The sequence below is a fragment of the Biomphalaria glabrata genome, chromosome 16 (genome assembly GCF_947242115.1).
Source record: "Biomphalaria glabrata chromosome 16, xgBioGlab47.1, whole genome shotgun sequence".
Taxonomy (NCBI): Eukaryota; Metazoa; Mollusca; class Gastropoda; family Planorbidae; genus Biomphalaria; species Biomphalaria glabrata.
Window position 1 is genome coordinate 24,851,352 of NC_074726.1, and position 24,563 is coordinate 24,875,914.

Sequence of the window (24,563 nt, forward strand, 5' to 3'; positions counted from 1 at the left end):
CTCTCTCCTCTCTCTTTCCTCTCTCACTCTCTCCTCTCTCTCTCTCTCTCTCTCCTCTCAGATAATGTTAAGGTTATGTTTCTGTGACCGACTTGTAACGATGGTATCATGTGGCTAGCAAAATGTTCAAATGCCTGTACACATTAAAGTAAGGCAAACTCAGGAGCATGTTAAAATCTCAAACTCTTAGTCTACCCGAGATTTCATTATGAAAACTCTCTGTTAGGAAACCAAACGATTTACAATTCAGCCACCACTATTAATTTCATGATTACCTAATTTCACATTGCATTGTCAATGTGTAGCATTAAAATTTTAGAAACCGAAGGATTTTGTAAATAGAAAAGCGTTTTAATCAGAAATTTAAATGTATTAATTGTTGTTTCAAAAAAGGTGTAAATAAATTGAAATTAACATTTAGCATTTTAACACTAAAAGATACTGTTACAAATGAACAGTGACAAGTAGAGGTCAACGTGTGACAACAGCGAGATGACACAGCAGCCAGTGTTCTCTGGAATCCACGAGTGTAAACAAAGACAGTATGTGACGTGTCCTCACGTGTTGTTCCAGAGGACAAACAGATCTAAGAAGGGGGCAGTTACTAATGAACAGTGACAGATAGAAGTTAGTACGTGTGACCCCGACTTGATGACACTGCAGCAGGTATTCTCTGGAATCTACATGTATAAATAAAGACAGGATGTGACGTTTCCTCACGTGTTGTTCCAGTTGATACTAACAGTGTTTGTGCAACTTTGGACAAGCGATTAGGGACTCTATATAAGCCAGAGAGTTAATGTGAAAGTCAGTCGTATTGAGTCGTGAGTGAGTCGTCGGTACTGTTGTCTACTGTGCGAGACAGTAGAAGAGAGATGTGTACGACTCGATGCAAGTTAACTAGGGTAGAGTTAACTGGAGTGGACTACTGTCGTTAAAGTCTAACAGCGAACTACAGTGGACTTGAGCCGTTACAGTCGATACAGTCGATGTAAGACGTGTGCGGCTCTGATTCGGTAGACTTGAGTACGACTTGGTTCAGCTTTGTGAGACCTGGAGCGACACTGGGAAGTGTGTCGTTGATCTGTTCTGTGGAATAGGGCTCGATGCAACTTGAGAAGAGATGAATTGCAACGAAGTGAAGAGATGAATTGCAACGAAGTATAGCTAACTGTAAACTGACAGATATTGTACAGTCTTCTACGCTACATGTAACGAATTGTTAGAGTTAATAGTCATTAAAGTTACATGAGACTGAAAGTTGAGTCGTCAAGTTCTTTGCAGTGTTTTTTTTTATTTGTGTGCCAACTTATACATCTAGCCAGAAGATTCAGAAATACGTAACAATACTATAATCAAATGGCCTGTGGTCCATTATCCAATAGCCGGTAAGCTAGCTGTCGTTTAGGCCGCTTTTAATGACAATAATGCCTTTAAAAGATTGAATAGTAATAGTGACACTAAAAAAAATATTGATTATTTCTAACCCTATCGTTTATAAACGATATTTTACAAATTTTACAGTCAGTGGAGTCTTGGCCGAGCCTATTAGCAATAGGGGATCAGAAAGTCCCTATTAAAAAAAGTATATTGAAATATATCTATAGCCATGATAAATTGCCTCTATTCGTGCATTTGTGCATTTGAATGGCTTTTTTGTGTGTAAAGATATTGATATATACAGGATGACTCGATTTGGTTTTGTGATATCGTATCGTCTGTATTTTATAAGATAAGATAAGATTATATAGGTCCTTTGAGTTGTTGCGGTTGCTTGACTGATTCTAACTAGTTGATAGAATTATAGTTAACATAAGCTTTGTTTGTTGTTCTTGTTATTATATAGTATTTTTACATTTGTCTTGTTGTACAAAGCTTATATCAACTCTAAGTGGAATCTTGTACACGTTATTTCTCCCACCTCCCACTTTTATTTACAGTGAGTTGATATAAGCTTTCTAAAAAGCAGGGGCGGACTGTCTATATGACCATTCGGGCAAAGGCCCGGTGGAAAGGAACCTAATGGGCCATCAGGCCATCACCGAATTTAGCGCTTTGAAGAAGGCCCGTAAAAGATTCCATAATATTCTCCTATAAAAGGGGCCTAAGGAGTGTCCTGATTGGTCCTTTTTTTTTTTTTTACTTTTATAAAATATCTTTAACACATTTTACATTTTTCGTAATAGCCTATTCCTGAATACCATGCTTCCCGTAAATTTCAATACTTTTTAAGCACTATACGATTAAACATTTGAGACCTAGAGCAAAGATACTACTGATTACAGCCGTAGACCGTGGGAAATAACATAAATCAACCACAAAGGTATTTGTTTGCGTACGAGGTGACAAAATATCTAGATAACAATTAAGACGTGAGATACTTTTATTGTCAAACAACAAGGCATTGAAAGAAATTCTATCCAAGGCAAAAGACAAAGAGGAATGGAGAAAGATGGTCAACAGATCGTGTGTGGTGCCCCAACGGTTCAATAGGTGAGGGTGAAGAAGACAAGCCATATCAATGAGTACTATATTTTTATAAAATGTATTGAGAGAGAACAAACTTGGATGATTCTTTAAAGGGAACACGAACCAATAAGGTAGTGTCAGGTCTACAGAAGTCTTATATAGCTTGTCATTATCTTTTCCTTTATTTTTAAGTTTGTTTGCGCTTTGGGTCATTACGGGCGTTCTCAATATCAGAGGAGACTGACCTCAGGTCTAATCTGTTGGAGAACTACACCTACACAATACGTCCCGAGGCAACTGTGAAAGTCAGTTTGTCGTTTCAAGCCATCGCCATAACCTCAGTAGTGAGTATCAATTCTAACTTGTTTCGTGACAGAAGTATCATTTGTTTTGTGACAGAAGTATCATTTGTTTTGTGACAGAAGTATCATTTGTTTTGTGACAGAAGTATTATTTGTTTTGTGACAGAAGTATCATTTGTTTTGTGACAGAAGTATTATTTGTTTTGTGACAGAAATATTATTTTTTTGTGACAGAAGTATCATTTGTTTTGTGACAGAAGTATTATTTGTTTTGTGACAGAAGTATCATTTGTTTTGTGACAGAAGTATAATTTGTTTTGTGACAGAAGTATCATTTGTTTTGTGACAGAAGAATAGTTTTATTGTTAAAGAATTATGTGATAGAAGTTTAATTTGTTAAGTGAAAGAATTATACCATAGACTTATATATATTATATCTAGACTCATCGATTCACAGACCTATATACATAGATTTTTATGTACATAACTCTTTTTTAAGCTGTAAGGAAAGTCGCCCCAATCAATTTTTTTTTGGTCTTAAAAAAGCAATGATCTTTAGTTTTCAAAGTTTAGAAATAATGCAAAATCATTTCTCGGATTTTCTTTAGAATGGGCTATTAATCACAGAACTATATATTCACGCAAATATATGAAACAAAGCCATTTCCTGTTAGTTTCCATTGAGATAATGTAATAAAAATCCTAGATCGAAATAATTCATGTCTGTTGAATTTAATCATCTAAATACATTTAAATAGATTGATTACCTAGATCTTTCTAGATTATGTATCTAAAAATTGCAAAATCCTATACTCTTAAGCGAGCAGTTCTTGTATGTATGTATGTATGTATGTATGTATATATGTTAAGGGATGTCTATGCTCGGTGATCTTTGGTTATATATATATATATATATGTCGGGGGGGGGGGCTTTTTGTTGCTCTGGCTTGGCTCGTTAGGGGTAACTTGAATAAGAACAATTATCACTTATATACTTCAACTCCGACTCCAGCTATACAAGGAAAACGATACTACTTTAATACCCAATTAAGCACACAATGACATATCTCAATAAATATGAATACACAAAACACCAGTCCAGGAACCGACCGTCCAACTTTTCTGGACCGGTAACAAGACCTCACTGACTAACACACTCTCTCGCAAATTCAACGAAGACTAAATTATTCAGTTCGTAACACGTGCAAGACTATTCACATTCATAACCTGGGAGTACCATAAACAAAGGGATATAACTATCATACCAAAATATCAAAGTAACATATTCATTCTCGCCATACCCCCCCCCCCTGACAAAATATATATAGAAAAGCGAGCAATTCTTGTATGTATGTATATATAGGCCTATATATATTTATATTTATATATATATATTTAAATAATTTTATTTCAAAAACGGCTCTAACGATTTTCTTACAATTTTCAAGGTATGTGAATATGAGAAAAAAAATCCAAAATCATATCAGGAAAACACGAGGTCGACAATTATATCGGTTTGAAAATGTCTCATTATCGAAAAATTAATTTTGGCAAGAAAGTTTTATGAATGAAATTTTTTCACTGACGTCAAAGGAAAAAAAAACTTTACACCGCTTACGTCACTAGGCTCACAGCAGTACACTAAGACATTTCTTCGCAAACAAGAACAGGTTTTAATGAATCCATTGGCATAATTAAAAATTAATCTTATTGTAGATTGATCTATTATGTAACAAGGTCATAACACAGCTTCTCTACTCCTTACTTGCACACACTGAACATGATAACCAGGGCCGGCCATAACATTTGCTGGGTCCTATGTGAAATGGATTGGGCGCGGCCCAATCAGGGTAAGGATTTTATATTAGAAAATAAATTCGTCATTGCATTACATTTTTATTAAATGAAAGCTGACGATGCCGTTTTATTTATCACGCGTTTACCATATTGATTGACACTCCAAAATGACAATTTTATCTATTTTAAGGAAAATCTTATGAGTTTCAGGAGATTTCCAGGAGCTCCTTGAATACAAGGAGACCACGGGAACCCTATTATAAGTTATAATGGTTTAATTTAATAATTTACACCTAGAATTAACGCGGGGCTTATGAAAGTTCTGAGAAGTCAAATTCCAGAAGTCATGTTCCAGAAATCACCCAATAAAACCTACTCAAACCAAAGATCACCGCGCATAGATATCCCTTACCTTGGTAGACAACTTCACATATCTGAAAACCATAGTATCAAATGATGCATTGCTTTAAAGGGAGGTTGATATGTGATCAGGGTTAGTCGTGCTTTTGGAAGCCTCCAAGTGAGAGTGTGGTGAAATAAATTGCTCCGCCTGTCTACAAAAATCAGTTTCTACCAAGCAGTGGTTCTCTCAACCCCTCTTTGTGGATCTGAGACATGAGTACTTTATAGTAAGCAACTAAGACTTCTTGAACGCCTTCACCTAAGATATTTGCACTCCATCATGGATATAAGCTGGCAAGACCGCACTACAAATAGCAATATTCTTTCGAAATGGTATGACCTTCTTATAGTACGACAGTCACGCTGGGCAGAGGACTTATCCCGGATGGGGCGATCTTTTTTTAGTGAGCTTAGAAGTGGTCAGCGTAACAGAGATGCCCCACGATGATGCTCCGAACTAAACTTAGAATGAATAAACTAATAGCGATATTTAATGTCAGAACTTAACCATTTTAAAATTTACACTGCAATAACTTTCTTCCAAGCCAATAATAACTTAATAGTTTTACGTAAAAGATGCATTGTAAAACGACACGACGTGAACTGTGGTTTGTCTAGAGTCAGTCTAGACTGTAGGAGGACTTAAGAGACTTTCTATTCTAATCCCCATGTACAATTACATTGAGAACTAATAGAAAGAGAAAGTAACTCTTCAGATTGATAGTCTTTACTCGATCATTAATTTTCGCAATTACAAAACTATTCCCAAAATGACTTCGGTTATATATCCTTACTTAACCAATTATTCATCCGAGCGAGGCTTGGTCACCTGGTACTAACAATTATGAGACGAGACATGGACGAGAGTACTCTAATTTGTGATTTTCATTTACTAGATCTAGATCTAAAAATTATATTTTATTTCTTACATAGGTTAGGGTTGAAATCACAATACTCACTTTCTTATAACTACTTAACAAAACAACACCCTGTTTCAACTTTTTAAAAAATGTTCACATTTTTGTAGTTTTAAAATCTGTTGTATTTATGTGCATTTTTCTGTGGTGTTGTCTTTATATGAGAAAAGAGTCCTTGTAATCACAACAAATTTCCGTAAGGATCAATAAAGCAGTCTTAGTCTTAGTCTTAGTCTTAAAAGATCTCCATGTCCAGTCTAGATATAATATAGATAAGTCTATGAATTATACCTTTTTAGTGACAGAAATATAATTTGTTTTGTGAAAGAATAATAGCTTTTTAGTGACAGAAGTATAATTTGTTTTGTGAAAGAATAATAGCTTTTTAGTGACAGAAGTATAATTTGTTTTGTGAAAGAATAATATCTTTTTAGTGACAGAAATATAATTTGTTTTGTGAAAGAATAATAGCTTTTTAGTGACAGAAGTATAATTTGTTTTGTGAAAGAATAATAGCTTTTTAGTGACAGAAATATAATTTGTTTTGTGAAATAATTATACTTTTTAGTGACAGAAATATAATTTGTTTTGTGAAATAATTATACTTTTTAGTGACAGAAATATAATTTGTTTTGTGAAATAATTATACTTTTTAGTGACAGAAATATCATTTGTTTTGTGAGAAAAATATGATTGTGTGTGTGTGAGTGAGAGATGTGGTGGTGGTATAAAGAAAAGGGAAAGATTGGGAGTGATTTTGAACTAGAATGAACAATGTCAAGATTGCCAAATTGAAAATTCCTATTCTCCAACTAAATAATAATCATTTCTTTATGATACAAAAGACAGCGTGTAGAAATTTGATTCTACAGTGCTCAAAAGTAGAAAACCAACTATTATATGTTTTAATTAGACAAGGGACATTAAAAGTTGTTTTGCTTAATCGACTCCTTCTTTAGTAAGATGATGACTTTTTGTGACCGGGAATAGTATGCCCTTTAAAACTAATGAACGCTATAGTTACCCTCTCCCTTGGATAAGCCCATGTAGAAAGCCTTAGAATGCCTCAGATCCAGACTTGGAAACATTTATAGACACTAGGACTAGAATACTTGATCTAGTTAGACATACAGGACTAGTATTTATTATGTATTGATATACTGTATAAGTGTTATATTTATGAAAGCTATAGAGCCTATATTGTCACAAAAAAGTTTCTAACAGTGGCGTAGCTAATGATTTGGAGGCCCGGGGGGGGGCCTGTACCTCTTTAGGGGATCCTGCATTTTGACATTCGACATCATAACATGAGATAATGGCGTAAAAACAAATTTCCAACAAGTGGGGGTCTGGGGGGATTTTCAGATTTGGACCCCACATCTCCTATCCTAGCTACGCCATTGATTTTTAGTGTCCAGCTAATAATTCCAACATAAATTTTTATGAACTTTTATTTATTCCTTAATCTCTTGATTGAATACATGCAGGAATTTCCACTGCAGGGTGTTCAAAAGTAGAACAAAAAAAATGATGTTAAGATGATTATATTCTGAACAATTATAACGGTCAAACCAGAGTTTTCACCATGTGACCAGTTATTTTATTCGAAAGATATGCATTAACTGCCCAATTTCTAGTCTCTTTCCACCCCAGATTCCATCCATGAACGTGCAAGCCAATAAGAGGATTTGTAGCGACCTACTTCACTTATCAATTCTTCCGTACTCCAGATACACCAAAAAGGTTTCTATTTATGGATGTTCCTTCAGGAATGAAAGTATCTATTTTTAAAAAATCCTTTGATTGGAGACTTTTGCACGATAAACTAAACAAAGGTCAAAGGTGCTAAATTGAACTTTGAACTTGCCAACTAAATAAAAGAAACGGAAAAGCTTAAAAAAACAAAACACTTTATTTTTCAGTGATGAAATACATATAGCACTCACCTACAAAAAAACATACTTCCTGTATTTCGTACACCGTATATACACCAGAAAGATAGCTATTTATAGTTTTTCTGTCATGTGTGAAGGGACGATTTCTTAAAGTCTAGCTGGTTTGTCAGGATGAAACCGATCGTTTGTCTGTTCATTAACGTTGTGCTATTTTGAACTCCGTTCGATCACAAGATCTATTTTGTTAAGCTGTTAATACTGTATACTTTGTCTTTTACAGGATATAAAGGACCAACAGTTTGGAATATCAGGATGGTGGCTAATGGTAAATATAAATCTCGGGTGGAATAATAGGTGTATGTATTATATGACCAGAGATAGCAAATTTCAAACTTTTTTTTTTGCCCGGAAACTCCTTTATATAGTCAAAACTTGCCCAAGGAACCCTAAATGAAAAAAGCAGCATAAATGCATAGTATATAAGTAACAAATCTATTTAAAAAAAAAAAAAAAACAAGAATAAAATAGCATTTAGTTGAAGGAGTGTTTTTGAGATAAAAACTTTTGTTTCAAATAAAATTAAAAAAAATAATGACTTACATGTGGTTGATTTTATGAGATTTTATGCGCGTATTTATTTATGCCCTTGCTCAACCAGCACACATTTCTTGACGGTTTCGTTTGTTTGTGATGAGGTTCATTACGGTAATGAATCCACGTTGTACCAAGCAAGAAGACTGGAAAGCAGTCAACAATCTCTTTACAATGACCCATAATGTAGAATTTGTGGTATCCTTGATTAAACATTGTTTTAAAATTCTCGTTTGTGGATAGCTCAAATATGTTCACGCGCAAAAGGGTTCAACGCCCAGTCGTGTATATTCAGGTGAAGAGTGTCTTCAAATCATACATTTAGGTCGTCATAGAAGAGTACGTTATAGACAAATCATACATTTAGGTCGTCATAGAAGAGTACGTTATAGACAAATCATACATTTAGGTCGTCATAGAAGAGTACGTTATAGACAAATCATACATTTAGGTCGTCATAGAAGAGTACGTTATAGACAAATCAAACAGCCGTGATGAGCGAGTTGATCATTATTCAAGTTATCCCATCGGATTAACCTCTATTAATTTTAATTGTGCACAAATTTTCATCTTTCTGCGGAGCCCTTTTGGTCGTCTCGCGGACCCCTAGTACCAGTTTGAGAAACACTGCTTTAGAAGGTCTAATTTTACTCTCTCTGCCCAACTAACAATTCGCTGGATGAAACGTCGTGTGCTCTGCACTTCGGATTTGATGGTCCACAGTTCGATCCTGGAATATTTAGATTGTCTACGGTCTACTTGATATTCTAATACTATGATTTCTCAATTAATTCATTTAATTATTCTATTATTCATAATTAATCATTAAAAATAATTACCCAAAAAATGCTTTTCTTTTCCAGAGATAATACACATCCCCCCAACCACTTTTTCAATTTACAATCTTTACCGTGAGTGTTACCATAAACAAAGAATGACTTTCCTAAGAATTGATTGCTTGGTAATTCATCTTCTAGAAGATCTGCGACAGAATGTGTTTCTTTTCCCCACTTTTTACAGCTTTTCACTATGTACAATGTGTACAAATACTCCTTCTTCCCTAGCGCTATTAGAGCATGGAATGGGTTGCCTGAGCTAGCCAGGAAAACCAGTGACTTGGCAGAATTTAAGTCATTGGTTAACATTCATGACTGAATGCTTGACGCGTAGGATGTAATTATCTTCTTTTTTTAGAAGTAACGTCTGTATTATATAAGATAAGATAAGATAAGAAGTCCAACTTAGTCTGATAAAACATTGTATACAGACGACATTGTGGATAAAAATTAATTAATTACATTCTAGCAGTGCTTCCCAAACTATTTTCCGCTGAAACCTAGTGTTCCGCGAGGTCTGAATAGGTGTTTCGAGAACTACTGGCATAATTAACTAGTAGACCACCACGTGAATTAATCTCTCTAAAAAAAGCAAAGTGTTCCGCTAAATACTCAGAATGTGTGAAGTGTTCCATTAAGGATAAAGTTAAGAAACACTGAATTATACAATTTACACCAAGTCTTTGCTTAACGACAGGGTTAAGGACCTGGAAATATGTCGATAAGTATGTTTAAGGGATGTAGAGTGGGGCAACAGCCCAATACCCCGCGCCTGAAGGGGGCCCAGCGATAGTGATATTCCCTTGCAACTGGCAGTTTCGGAAACCTTTTCCGGTATTTAAATGATACAAATTACCATGAAAGCTCCTAACATATTATCTTTGTTTTCGAAATACCGTATTGCAACCACCTACGTAAGGTACTATCTTTTGTAACAATATGAAGACCTACAGCATTAGAGGCGAACGAATTCGTTTTTGGCTTTGTGTGGCTGTGTGGTATGGTACATATAGGGCCCAATCTACTCTTACTGCTCCCGGACCCGCGCATGAAACTTGCCCGGGGCCACACGTACTGCTAGGACCACCTCGGGTAAGGACTCAGCGTACATGCATTTTGTATAGTGTTTTTAATGCTTGGAATAAAATTTCATAAAAAGTTACATCTTGTTGTTTCCCTAGACATGGTCAGATACTCGACTAATGTGGGCGCCTGGAAGTTATGGCGGTATCCCAATTCTACAATTCAAAAACGACCAAATCTGGACACCTGCTTTAGTTGTAGATAACTCGTAAGTATCTAGTGATCAAAGCAATTGTTTTGCATTCATTTCAACTCGGTTCCATTTTTCCCTTATCAGAGTTATCCAGGAAGTCTTTTCTATTTCAGGAAGTATGAGAATGCACCAATTAAGCTATTTCCCTAATTCCAGTCTTTATTAAATGTTTTTACGAAGCTTATACCAGCTCACTCTATCTGGTAAAAAATGTGTACATGTTATTTCTAGACCAAGCAGAAATTTTGCAGGATTATTTCTTTTACCTGACAACATAAGAATCAATTAAAACATTATCCAGTTGGTTAATTAACTATTGGTAATTAATTATTTTGTTTGGATTCTTGAAGAATGGAAAGAAATTGTACTTGACTGAAGTGGTGGTGTAAGCTGAATTAGTCCCCTATATAGGTCGCCGCCCTAAATTGAAACAAACCCTTAAATCCGGCCCAGGGTATGCTTGTGGTAGAAAAGGTGGGCTCAGTGTCTACACTTTAATAAATAACAATACATATCCTGCTTGTTAGTAGTGTTTATTAGTTGTTTTTTGTTTTTTTGTTTGTTTAGGGTCAATGATTTATCGGCGATACACGAGGACACGATCCCACTCCGAGTGGATTCAAAAGGAAAGGTCACCTGGAACCCCCCTGCACTGCTGACTGTTTCCTGCACCATGGACATTACTTACTTCCCTTTCGATACCCAGACCTGTGCTTTACAAGTGACCAGTTTTGGTTATACTATACAGGTAAACATAACTATATAGTAGCCATGCCATTCTTATACTGTTCATTGAGCTAAACAGCATAGACAATTTTAATGTCTGGCGGAATGTAAAGTTGGCAAGTCTCTATTCACTATTTAACGAGATCTTTTTGTGTGTGTATGTCAGCATCCTTTGCTGCCAAAGCTGAAAGTTTTAAGCTAGATCTGTTTCTATGGTTAACGAATGCAGCATGGGGCCAGCAAATTACAAACCACCTTTACTTTCCCCAAGTATTAACATGTACCCATTAGAGTCTAGAGTCTGTAAGTCTTCACTGGGATTTAAACTCGGGACTTCCTGGTTTCTATATCTTGCCAATCTTGTTCTCGACCAAGCTGACTTATGTCCGTGAGTGACTTACTTTGAATGTTTATTTAATTTTTATTATGAAACAGGAGCTGTCAATATTTGTATATGGTAGTGGCGTCGTCCTGTCCTATTTCTCCCCTGATGGTGAGTGGAGACTTCTAGACAACTGGACAGACAGAAAAATATTTACTGAAGATAATTATGAATACTCTAAGGTACAAGTTTGACCTAGTGTAGTCCTAGTTTTTAACTATCTTCTTAACTAGGTTTTTCCATCCGGGTCGTATGGGCCAACCCTGAGTTTGTGTAGTAACAAAAACTCTTCTTTCGATTCTGCTAACTTGCAATACGCCTAGTTTAATCCTACTTTAAAATATCTGCAAAGATCGATATTTCCAGTATGAACCTTTGGGCCACACCTGAGTTTGTATGATAACAGAAACTCCTTTTCTTTTTCCTTAACCGTTTCCCATGTCGCAACAGCGAAAAACCTCTTACCATAAACCTATACAGATCTATTGATCTATTTGCTGTAAAAAAAAAAAGGTAACACCTAGTGCAGCCATTTTAGATTCTGTAGCATAACATGATTCTAAGATTTATTTATGGGCTACAAATTAGTATTTTAGATAAACTAAATACAAATTAGTATTTTAGATAAAACAAAAAACAGGACCCAAGTTAGTCAGATATAATATCTGTCGAATAGTATGTGAATATTTATAAAGTTAACATATAGCAATATTTAATAAGCCACATATAGATAGTTTAAGTAGCACGAATACAAGAATAACAAATAAAATGCGCAGAAAACAAAACCAAAAAAACAACAAATACAACTTGAGGTTGTCTACTATAGGGAGATGAAAAATATAGAGACACGAACATCAGTTTCCCTTCATTCCTCTCTCTCTCTCTCTCTCGCTTATTATTTCCGTTTTTCTCCATCTCTCCCTTCTCTCTTTCTTTCTTTCTCTCTTTCTTTCTTTCTTTCTCTCTCTTTTTTTCTCTCTTTCTCGCTCTTTCTTTCTGTCTGTCTTTCTCTCTCTCTCTCTTTCAAATCTCTTCTTTCACTTAATCTAAACTTTTAAAATGATCCTCCAGAATAAACCCATGTTTATGCTTGCTGCTGACGGCCGTTGACTTGCAGCACCAAACTGCTGGTAGACAACTAAGCCGATGTAGGCGTATTATAGCTTTAACTTGTAAACTTTGAAATAACGTCTTTTGTGAACAAAATTATTTATGTATAAATTTAACTTTTATTACAATATAGACAAATTTAACTTGAGATAAAATAAGTGTAGTAGACTTCAGTAATAATATAAAATGGTTTTCTGAACAAAATCGAACTCACTACAAAAGCCCGCCTTTTCACTCTGGCAATCTGGAGTCGTCTGCTGTATCTAAGACCACTGATGGCAATGCCCCTTATCTTACATCATTCACACTACATTGCCACCAACCAATCGCTAACCTCCTCCCACCGTCACCATGGAAACACACACACACACATACACTATAACAAAACTGTCATCATATTATACTTTTGCTTAATAACCATTTCTAGATGTCATCTAATAGTAATGTACTTACTTACTTACATTTCTAGATGTCATCTAATAGTAATGTACTTACTTACTTACATTTCTAGATGTCATCTAATAGTAATGTACTTACTTACTTACATTTCTAGATGTAATCTAATAGTGATTTACTTACTTACTTACATTTCTAGATGTCATCTAATAGTAATGTACTTACTTACTTACATTTCTAGATGTCATCTAATAGTAATGTACTTACTTACTTACATTTCTAGATGTCATCTAATAGTAATGTACTTACTTACTTACATTTCTAGATGTCATCTAATAGTAATGTACTTACTTACTTACATTTCTAGATGTCATCTAATAGTAATGTACTTACTTACTTACATTTCTAGATGTCATCTAATAGTAATGTACTTACTTCTCGCCTAGGTGTATTACTACTTCAGTATCAAGAGAAGACCACTCTACTACGGATTGAACTATCTGCTTCCGGTACTTATTACCTCCCTGCTGACTATTTTCGTCTTTGTGCTACCTGCTGAGTCAGGGGAGAAAATTGGCTACTGCTTGACCGTTCTCCTGGGCTACATGGTCATCCTGACATTGATAGCCGCTGATCTTCCTACCACTGCGGAGTACACTTCGATATTAGGTGAGATTGACCAATGCGATGCTTGTCCAGAATTTAGAACTACGTTTAAGTATGCCTGGCTATCGAGTCCACATTCTCTAGCTGCCGAGTTTATTGTTTAACGTCTTCAGTGTTAGAACGACTCTGGTTCATGTCTTAGAGCTTTTTTTCATGTGACTGTAGAGTAGTGTGGAGCTCTTTTTCTGGAAAGACACTTCCGTCCACATAAAATATAGGTTAAGATGGCAATGGCTTTGTTGGTGGGTGGGGGGTGTCAGACTTTTCTTTCGTTTGGGTCTCTTTTCTTACAGACTGAATTCAGTAATTAGAGTTCCCCTTTCAGACCATCTGTTTCTTAGGGCCCACTATTAACGAGGGTCAGTGGCGTCACTAGGGTGGGTGTCACCCGGTGCGGACCGCACCCCCCCTCGTGTCATGTTGTCAGCACAACGACCAACCACTTTTATCTTTCCCCAACTAATGCCAGGTATCCATTAGAGCTGAGTGAACTCAGAGGCGCCCTAAAGATCCCGAAAATCCAAGGCCTCCACCCAGTTCAAACTCATCAATAATTAAACGTAGTCTTGAGACTTTGAAGCTACATATAAAAACATTTTCTAAGTGATTAATTCTTGTTAAGTCGGCCTTAAACCAAAGCTACTCCCAATAGTACTGTATTAGTCTGTGTATGCTGTGAACGTGTAGATGTGTGTGTATGTGTGCTACAGTTTGTGTGGTAAGCACTCAGAAATTCAAACCGTGTCCCTGATTTCCTGCAGGACGTCTGGGCTAGGACGTCATAATCTTTATATCTGAAGAAACTTCTAAGACATCAACAAAGAAAACAAACAAAAAACTATAGAACTAAATGTGGAGGTGACTCTTTGTTATGTACATTCTCAAAACAAATAATTATTCCGGAAAGCTAACAAGTTTTGAATTTGTTTTATTCGGATTAGGATTTTTAAAATGGTTACAGTAATTGGAACACTTTAAGAAACTAGTAAATGTCCCAATTTAAAGACCTCTCTAAAGAATGTTTACATCTGCTTAACACCCGTCTAGTTCAAAGCTCTACTAGGTGCAGTATCGAAGTTATTGAGCGCCAATGATCCGTTTAGTGATAAGCGTATCGATTAGTTCAGCTGTAGGTTTATCATCACCCCCCCCCATACACCCAATATATCGCCTTCTGCTGTACTTTTGAACTGCTTGAGTAACACACAACTTCACAGCCAGTATTATATTTCCCAAGCATTATGGGCATTCTCTAAGCATGTAGGTTTCAGGTTTATTCCATGAGAATTTAGCAATTTCATGTACATGGGCCACTGCCACATAGACTGACACACTCTATTTAGTAAAGTGAAAAAAAAAAAGAAATTGTTACAATTGGATTTGCAAGCAATGTTCTTTTAGCTCCATCAGAACCACAAGCTTTTCTGAGACTGACTTGAAAAACAAGAAGCACATGAAAAAAACTTTTAAAAAAAAGACAATTCCTCCTTTCTGCTACTTATTGAGCGATTGTTTTACTCTTAAAATTAATGAATTTTAGATTTTAAAACATTTTAACCCCCCCCCCCCCCCCCCAGAACAACGTTTAATATTCTAATGATATGCATTTACATCCAGACTTAAAAGACCGTGCGCAAAATTTTTTAACATTAATTTATTAAACTCTTAAATCAATAATGCCTTACATTCGGAAATTCCCGAACTCGATAGTCCTCTCAAAACCGATGTAGGATCTAGACCTACATTTAATCTATAGCCAAATTTTCATTTATTTATTTTTACTTTGAAAAGTTATAATTTAAACTAGAGTTTTCCAAGTGTGGCCAACGCGCTAGTAATTCTTTTCTTAGCGCTATGCGTCAACTGTTAAATTTCTAGGAAAATCGTTAGAGCCGGGTTTTTTTTTAAATCGACGTCCGCCCTCCATGAAGGCATGACTGTTATGACATGATTAGGAATTAGTTATTTGTTTCGGGAATAAGGGGAAAGTTTTAATTAGCGACAAGTGACGTGACAGATCTTTAAAAAATTAGAACGCTCTAAGCGACGCTAAAAGGAAGACGCTTCTTGTAGAGTAGTAGACTTGAGTACGACATAATTGACATCGGACGATTCCCTTCTTGAGTATTAAATATCTTTATAGAACAACATATCAGCGTCGACTACATATTTGATTGTTTCGGCCTTTCGCCGGTGTTACTGAATTAGTTTAGTTCAACGTTACTGCCAGTCAGATCTACACTAGACATATTGTCAAGAATCAACACCGTGCGGAAGCTTAACAACGTGGCGACCCCAGACTCGGAGCTCACTGGCAGCAACATCCAGAAGGATAGAAGCCCTCTGTTAGGAGGAGGCAGAAGTTACGTCTGCAGCTAGACCCTGATTATACAGCCACGTCGGCGAAGGAAAGCCAGTGAGATCCTGGACTCGTAGACCTAGGAGGTAACGAAATATTGATCTAGATCTACATTTGTAATTTGTAAACGCCCATACGTTGGGGCATCGTATTGAAGCCTGTAGTTCGGTATCGAGAAGGCTACAGTTTGTGGAAGGGAAGAAAACCGTCCTGTCGAAGCCGTACTGAAGAGATATCGCCTGCCCGGCATCTTGAGAACGAACGTGAAGGTCACCGCTGCAAGGCCAAGATCGACCGTTGAGGTCACGCCCGCCAAAGAACTTTTGACGTAGGAGCCATCTTACTACCTACGGCACTTAAGTACAGTAGTGCTAATTTGATCTACGGCTCGGCTGAATCTGTGCTACACGTTAGATAGCCAGATAGCCGGTATTCGAGCACTGGACTTTGTCGCTGTGTCAACTGTTGGACCGTTCCAGTTTCACTTTGGACAGACGACCACCTGGAACCGCCGTACCTGCGTCGGAACCAGCAACCGGAACCAGACTCTACGTCACCGACGAACCGGAGCCAGACGACAGATCACCGTGAACCAGAATCAGACGCCGTACCACCGAAGAACCGGAGCCGTTGCAGACCAGTACCGAAGGACCTTGGAGAGCCGAAACGTTCGCTGTCCTTATCTCACCGCTAGGGAAGACATCGCCGTGAGCCTTGCCGCCGGGACAGACATTAGCGTAGGAAGAGTAGACCCGAGACTGACTGTGGAGTTATCGCCGCTTCTTAGACAGATAAGTCAAGTGTTATTTAACTACTTTCTCCTTAGAATAATTAGTTAGGAAAAGTTTTAATTAGCGACAAGTGACGTGACAGATCTTTAAAAAATTAGAACGCTCTAAGCGACGCTAAAAGGAAGACGCTTCTTGTAGAGTAGTAGACTTGAGTACGACATAATTGACATCGGACGATTCCCTTCTTGAGTATTAAATATCTTTATAGAACAACATATCAGCGTCGACTACATATTTGATTGTTTCGGCCTTTCGCCGGTGTTACTGAATTAGTTTAGTTCAGCGTTACTGCCAGTCAGATCTACACTAGACATATTGTCAAGAATCAACACCGTGCGGAAGCTTAACAGACTTAAATCGAGGTATTGTAATAATAAGAACAACATTAAATACTTAGCCTGTTTTAATTGTATTATTAAATCTCTGAAGAAAATTAAGATAAGTAGTCTTATGGATGTGCAGTTCGTCCGTCATATATGATGATTTTTACACCTTTTGTTATCCAGGGGGGCTTAGGGCTTTGCATTGCACTTTTGTGTCGCCTCATGAGGCTTTTGTGGTCCCGGAATCTCTGGCTGCACACTGGGCTAGCTATTCCGGCTGGAGCTGGTGTGAGTTGCCTTATTTTTTCTTCCCAGGCGCTTTTCTTCAGCCAAGGTTATTTTCATGCCTCGGGTTTTAATGCAGCTCGGCGTCATGATGCTCTGTTAGTTCCTTGCGTCTCCCAGGTTGCAGGGTCCATGTTGAAGGTTCTCACTTAGGCTTTGGGGGGTATCCAGAAGGCAGATGGCGCTATTATTATTTTATAAAAAGCAAGATTCCTTTGAAAAAAATAATTAAAGTACATTACCGACTCCAAATGTTCCTCTGCAGAGCTCTACATAGCAGTGGTTCTCATCATGGGAGGGCTGTCTGTCATACTGTCCATATACGTGCTGGAGCTGCACCATCGCCCAGACGACCAGCCCATTTCAAACTTCACGCGCAGGATGACAATGTTCGGGATGCGCCTGTGCTGCTACGAAGGATGCTGCGTTAAAAAAGTGTCACCGACGGAATACGATTCCAGCAACGAAACAAAAGACAAAGGTAATTTAATTAATTACGCCAAAACATGACTAATTAATAATAGAAGAAATGTTAAGAAGAGTGTGGTATTTATACGATTTATATTTTGTTGTATGTGGCTCTCGTGTATTAATTCAAAACATTATTTAATAACTCTATGATTATGTTATAGTTTCGTTATTCACTTGGATTCAAGTTTTTAAAATTCTTTGCTCGAAAGCAAAATGTCTATGTCAGTGTTTCCCAAAATAACCCTATTATTCCGCGAGGCCTGAATAGATTGTCCTTGAACTACTGAAATATTAACTAGTAGGCCACCACGTGAATTAATCTCTCTAAAAAAATAAGCAAAGTTTTACGCTAAATACTCAGAAAGTGCGAAGTGTCCTTTTAAGGAATATGTTTGGGAAACACTGGTCTATAGGATTGAGACGAAAAAAATCTAGCGAAAATTTAAACTGTTAACCCTTAAAGTGCTGATCTTTTTTTTACAATGAGTGCATACAAAATGGATTTACAAGGCTAGTGTCTGATTCTTATCTACCACGCGCCTCTAAAGGGTTAATAATAAGCGTGAATCAACAATGTTAGTAGATGAGTGGATACTGTTTAAGGGAGAGAAAAAGAGAGGGAAGGTAAGAGAGAAAGAGACAGAGAAGTAAGAGAGAATAAGAGGAGACAGAATAAAAAAAAATTCGAAGATAGTAAGAAAGGAGGAAAAAAAGTAAGAGAAAGATAGAGAGAGAGAGAAAGAGAGAGAGAGAGAGAGAGAGAGAGAGAGAAAGATAGAGAGAGAGAGAGAAAATAAGAGAGGAACGAGAAAAACAAAATGAAAAGAGAGAGGGAGGGGGGAGTAAAGGTGGCTAGTTGTTGTGCTGGCTACATGACACCTTCGTTAATTGTCTCCCATAGAAAAAAAAGATGATCTTTATATCATCTGTCCTATAAATCACAAGGTCTGAAAGGGAAAAGAAAGGAGAGTGTAACACAGATAGAGAGAGGGAGAGAGAGATTGGGAGAAAGATATAAAGAAATCTTATCTTATCTTACAAAATACAGCAATGTAGAGTGACAGAGAGAGAACAAATCAGAGAAAGACAGAGACAGTGCTCGCAAGTTAAAAAGAAATTATTTTGCTCTAAGGCTCTGCGGTCTATTTGTTCCATTGTTTCCATACCAACCCAATGAGTTCATTATAACCAGTTTCAACAAAAACATTTTCGTTTTCTATTCTTTTAACTTTTGTATTTTTTTCAACAGCCTCGGGCCTCGGGGCATACCGAGAGTCCTCGCCTTTCTTTCAATCTTACATTTTTAAACCTTTTATTTTTTTAAACCCTAAGTAAACATGTTTTGTTGTTATTGCATTGAATCTATCTAGCCCACTACAAACCAGTTAGGGCAATGAAGAAAAGCACCTACCCTGCTCATTGCTTTCTGCAGGTCACACAGTTAATGAATCAATCGTACCAGGTGAAGAGTAAGTCATTCATCAACTCAGGTAGAGAGGCCAGTCTGCTAGTAAAGCCAGTCTTGACGTGTCCAGAATAGCCTTTAGTCTTTTGTGTGGGGTTCCATATTGCCCACGTGATCATACGATATAATTTGTGGTAATAATGATGTTCATTTTTTGGTTGTGATCGCTTTGAATAAAGGCTTTGTTTGTCTTGTGATTTAAAATATTTGTAATATGAACGCGCTGACTGAACTGCTTTTTTTTTTGTTCCCCTTTAATATACGTTTCGGGGAGCTTGAGTTGCCTTCGGTAGAGCACCCAGGTCTCAGAGCCATACAAAAGTGTGTTGAAAACCACTGCTTTATAAACATTGATTATTGTTGCTAGGTAAGGAGACCTATTCCGCCGTACTCTTAGCCTAAGGTGCCCTCCCTTCATGATGGGCCTATGCTGACAAGACTACATCACAAATAACTATGTCCTGCTGGAGGCCGGTATGGACAGTATAGAAGCACTAATTACATTTCGACAGCTGCGCTGGGTCGGACACTTATCCCTCATGGGAGACGACCGCATGCCAGTGGCGATCTTCTTTGGCGAGCTTAAAGGAGGACGGCATAACAGAGATGCCCCCCCCCTTAAGCACTATAAAGATCAACTCAGGCGCCATTTCGCCTTCACTGGCATAGAGGAAAGTAGCTGACAGCAGATGGGCCTCTGAAAGAGATAGTTGGAGAGCTCTCACAAAGGCTGCGGGACAAACATTTGAGACTCAAAGAAAAGCCATTATTTGAAGACAGGCGCAGAAGACGGAAAGAAAACTAAAATAGACCGCCAGCGGACAACGGCTTTGTCTGTACGAGATGCGGGAAAATATGCAGGTCGCAATTAGGTCTTTATAGTCATGTGAATCACTGTACGCATCCTTAATCATGGGAATCGAAGACATTGCCATTATATACGTTTCAAATGGAGGTGCGGTGCCTGAGAGGTAAACCAAGGGTTCTGGGTTCAAATCCTGGTGAAGACAAGGATTTAGAATTCCCTGATTTTAGGGCGCCTCTGAGTCCTCCCAGCTCTAATGGGTACCTGACATTAGTTGGGGAAAAGTAAAGGCGGTTGTTCGTTGAGTTGGCCACATGACACCCACGTTAACCATAGGCCACAAAAACAGATGATCTTTACATCATCTGCCCCATAGATTGGGAACTTTCCATTTCAAATTGTGCCGCGCTTTACGAGAGAAGATGACGCTGCAGAACGAGAAAGCCGACCACAATTATTAATATTGATAAAGGGAAGCTACTCTTGTCTGCCTGTTTTGATCTGTATGGTGTCATAAATTTTTCATCAGACCTATTCACCACATCTTTATTAGAATGTATACCCTCACAAACATATGATTCTGTAATGACAAATGATCCCTTGTCTATTTTAAACATGCCAGGTGGACACCTTCTTTTTAAAGTTGAAAAATCAACCAAAAATATTCGTTACGGTAAAAAAAAATAAGTTTTGTAATTTTTTTCCAGAAGCCCAACAATCTGCGGATGATAAATATTTAAATGGATTTGCTGACCCATTAGGTAGAAGCTCGTCGATCTATTTTGTAGACTCAAATTAGATTTTAAATTTCAATGTCATAAATTATTTAAGTAATATCTGTAGTTTTATTGTCTAGTAGAAAGTAGACCAAAGCTGTAGTTTTTACTTTAACCTTGTAGTTTTGTTGTTGTTTTTTTTCTTTTATTTACATACTGTCATATTTTACGATTTTATAATGAAATAAGAAAATCATTTTTACTTACGAATGTTATGGGGCCCTGACAACTTATATAACTTTTGGACCTTTATCAATTTATTCGACTTTTTTTTATTTCTTTTGTTGAACAGTGGATTAAGTATTTGTTGTTATTGTTATGGAAAAGGAACGCGCAATCTACAAGCTGACATGTTATTTTAAATTTTGAATAATTTGTTTGGTGAGAGCGACAGGAAATACAATTCTACTATATATCGGCCAAAGGTTAATCTCAAATTTAGTTAAAGACTTCATGAATAAGATACATTGTGGAATATGAACGCTTTAAAATTTGAATGCTAGAGAAGTGTTTATTTACATAAATACATTTATCAGGAGGTAATATTCTTTAACATTAAGTTTTATATGCTTGTAGTTGGTAATCATTTTTTTAAAACTCTTGCTTCAGCTAAGTAGACTGAATTTTATTATATAGGTGCACCGCATGTATATACACACTATATCTTTCGAATAATTGTAAGCAATAATCTTTTGATATACATGTTTTATGCAACATTTTTCTTCGACATCTTTATGCTGGTATTTTGTATAACATTACAATGATTCAAATTTCTTCTTTCTGTTGTCTCTAATAAGTTTTAATATAAATAGATGATTTTGTTTACAACATTTTTATTCATTGATTACTCTATTAAACTCACAGTCTTAAGTTTAACTTCTGATTAGCGCTTACTTTTTGCCTGGTTTACTTACTTTCTGCCCAGTGTGCTTACCTCCACCTAGTACGTATTAAACGCTTAATGCTTATTTAATTTGTCCACTTTTTAAAAAAAGCTTGTATCCACTCTGTCTGTCTGTCTGGTAAAAAAGTTTGTACACGATATTTCAGCAATATCCAATCTCATATTGAGCTTAAATTTAGCACAATTAGTTCTTTTACCTGATAACACAATGATCATTTTTTTTTAAATTAACCAATTTGTTAATGAACTATTGGTAATAAATTATTTTGTTTGGTATCTCAAACAAGGGAAAGAATTAGTACTTGACTGAAGTGGTGGTATTAGCTGAATTAGTCCCCTTTATATATTGTCATCTGAGGCTTATTACAAATTTAATTACATGACTGATCCAAACTAATTAACACACTAAATATAAGCTTTTTTTTTATTTTTTTTTTTATTTTGCTTGTTACTGAACTAGAATTTTCTGTTGTTCTCGGTAGCAACTCATTTTAACGTTGAACTTTCCTTGGGGTTTCTACAGTGTTCATATTCACTTATTTCAATTCACTTTATTTTATTCATTGCTTTCTAAGTGAGCAATCTCTTCCACAGGTTCAGGAACTGAAAAATTGGAAAGCAGTGGCCTGACCATGAGGTCGCCATGGGTCAAGCAGCACAGTTACATGGGGCTCCGCCCAGCCACCCCCATGTCCACCCCTGAGGAGCAATCCCGTGGCGTGGAGGTCACGTGGCAGACGGTGGCCTACGTCCTGGACGGTGTTTTGTTAAGAATCTATCTGCTGGCCGTCATCGTCTGTAGCTGTGTGTTTTTGGCCATTCTGTGTACACATTAAAGTGACCTATAGGTACACATTAAAGCAGGGGTTCTCAACCTGTGGGACGCGACCCCTTTGGGGGTCGATTGACTATTTGCCAGGGGTCGCCTAAGACCATCGAAAAAAATGTTTTTTTTTTGTTCTATTCTTCTATTGCTGTGGGGGGGGGGGTCACCGCAGAGTGGGGGATTGTAAAAAGGGGGTCGCCGAGCCTAAAAGGTTGAGAACCGCTGCATTAAAGTGATACACATTAAAGTGACGTCTAATGTACACATTAAAGTGAACCTCTGAAGTAGACATTCAATAAACTTCTGTTTCTGTTAGATTTCAGTAACGTTAATCTCGATGATAACATGTAATAGGAAACCAGGGTTCAATAGTTATTGCACAAAAAAAGGATGAAGAAAATATGGTTAAATATAGATGTCAGATTGTAGCCTTGAACCTAGCCCGTTGTTATGCGATGTAGCGAGATCGGAGATTTGTGGTTCGAATCTACATCGAAGATTATATTTGTTTAATCATATTTTCTTCACTTTCTTCTCTCAATAACTAGTTTACCCTAGTGCCTCTATTCTATGTTCATGTCATGTTGAATGATCGATTCGTTTATGTTTCATTATTGTTAATCTTACTCTTATACATCTGTTTTGTTTAATGTATTTGTTTTAACGCTTTCCACAAATATCAAGATACGACTCAATTGTTCAAAAGCTATCTAAATTACACACACACACCAAGGCCGTCCTTAAGCATAATCAAACTCGGCAGCCGCCTTGGGCCTCCGATGGGCCTCGTAGAGGACTCGAAACAATTTTTTTCAGAAGAAATGACGAAACTTGACCTCAATGTTATTTTTAGAAATACACGAATGGCGATGTCTTCAATTCCAATGATTGATAACGAGTACAGTTTAGTTTTTTACTAAATTTTGTAATTAGTTCTTTTTTTTTTTTATTTTTCTATTTTATTCAGAGCCACCAAATTCACTTTGACTAGGGACTCCAATTATCTAAGGCCGGCCCTGCACACACGCACAAACATATGCACTTTTTGTATTTTAAATCATAATAAAAAAAATATATAAATTTAATTTATAAGTTATTATTATTAATTAATAAACTTGTACTATGTTTCCATGAGAGCTATATTGTGTGATTATTACAAAGCTTATATCAAGTCTGTCTGTCCATCTTTCTGTCAGGTAAAAAGTTTCTACATGTTATATCTCGCACACCCATTCTCAGATCAAGTTGAAACTTTTCACAATTGTTTATTGGCATAAACAAGACATGAATTTATTTTAAAAATATAGTCAATTAATAACTTGTAATTATTGTGTTTGATACCAACAAAGGAACTTAATCCTTCAGTATTCACTGATAAGGCTAAATATATGTAGGGTTTTGTCCCCTTAGATAATTGAACATATTATTTCTCCCAGACCCATTTTCGGATCAAGTTAAAACTTCAAAAAAAAATATTTATTATGCTAACAAAACATGAAGAATTTATATCTACCATTTTGTCAATTTTGAAAACCACAGTTGGAGTAAGACAAGGCTGCCTACTTTCACCAACACTTTTCAATTTCTTCCTTGAAAGGATAATGGAAGATGCTCTCGATGGCTATGAAGGTACTGTTAGCATTGGAGGAAGAAGAATTACTAACTTGCCTCGCAGATGACACTGATGGCCTAGCAGGGACAGAAGAAGAACTAGCTGACTTGGGGATGCGCATTGACAAGACTTCCGCAGCATATGGCATGCAAATAGATGCCGAAAAAAACACAAATTATGA

The 24,563-nt window shown here is 36.7% G+C and overlaps 1 protein-coding gene across 5 annotated transcripts in view; it reads left to right on the forward strand.

The window, feature by feature from the left end:
- Positions 1–23,904, forward strand: part of LOC106060310 (neuronal acetylcholine receptor subunit alpha-5-like) — a 34,361-nt gene extending 10,457 nt beyond the window's left edge. For 2 of the 5 annotated variants that reach the window (XM_056014442.1, XM_056014439.1), the window contains 9 exons: positions 2,662–2,813; positions 8,063–8,107; positions 10,391–10,500; positions 11,053–11,233; positions 11,647–11,775; positions 13,546–13,768; positions 17,789–18,004; positions 19,365–19,463; positions 22,539–23,904. In XM_056014442.1, the coding sequence (XP_055870417.1) occupies positions 2,662–2,813; positions 8,063–8,107; positions 10,391–10,500; positions 11,053–11,233; positions 11,647–11,775; positions 13,546–13,768; positions 17,789–18,004; positions 19,365–19,463; positions 22,539–22,780 (1,397 nt within the window). In that variant the 3' untranslated portion in view covers positions 22,781–23,904. Of the gene's footprint in view, positions 1–2,661; positions 2,814–8,062; positions 8,108–10,390; positions 10,501–11,052; positions 11,234–11,646; positions 11,776–13,545; positions 13,769–17,788; positions 18,005–19,364; positions 19,464–20,971; positions 21,026–22,538 lie in introns of all 5 variants that reach the window. The other 3 variants (XM_056014441.1, XM_056014443.1, XM_056014444.1) reach the window with 3 other exon arrangements.
- Positions 23,905–24,563: the final 659 nt, after the last annotated feature.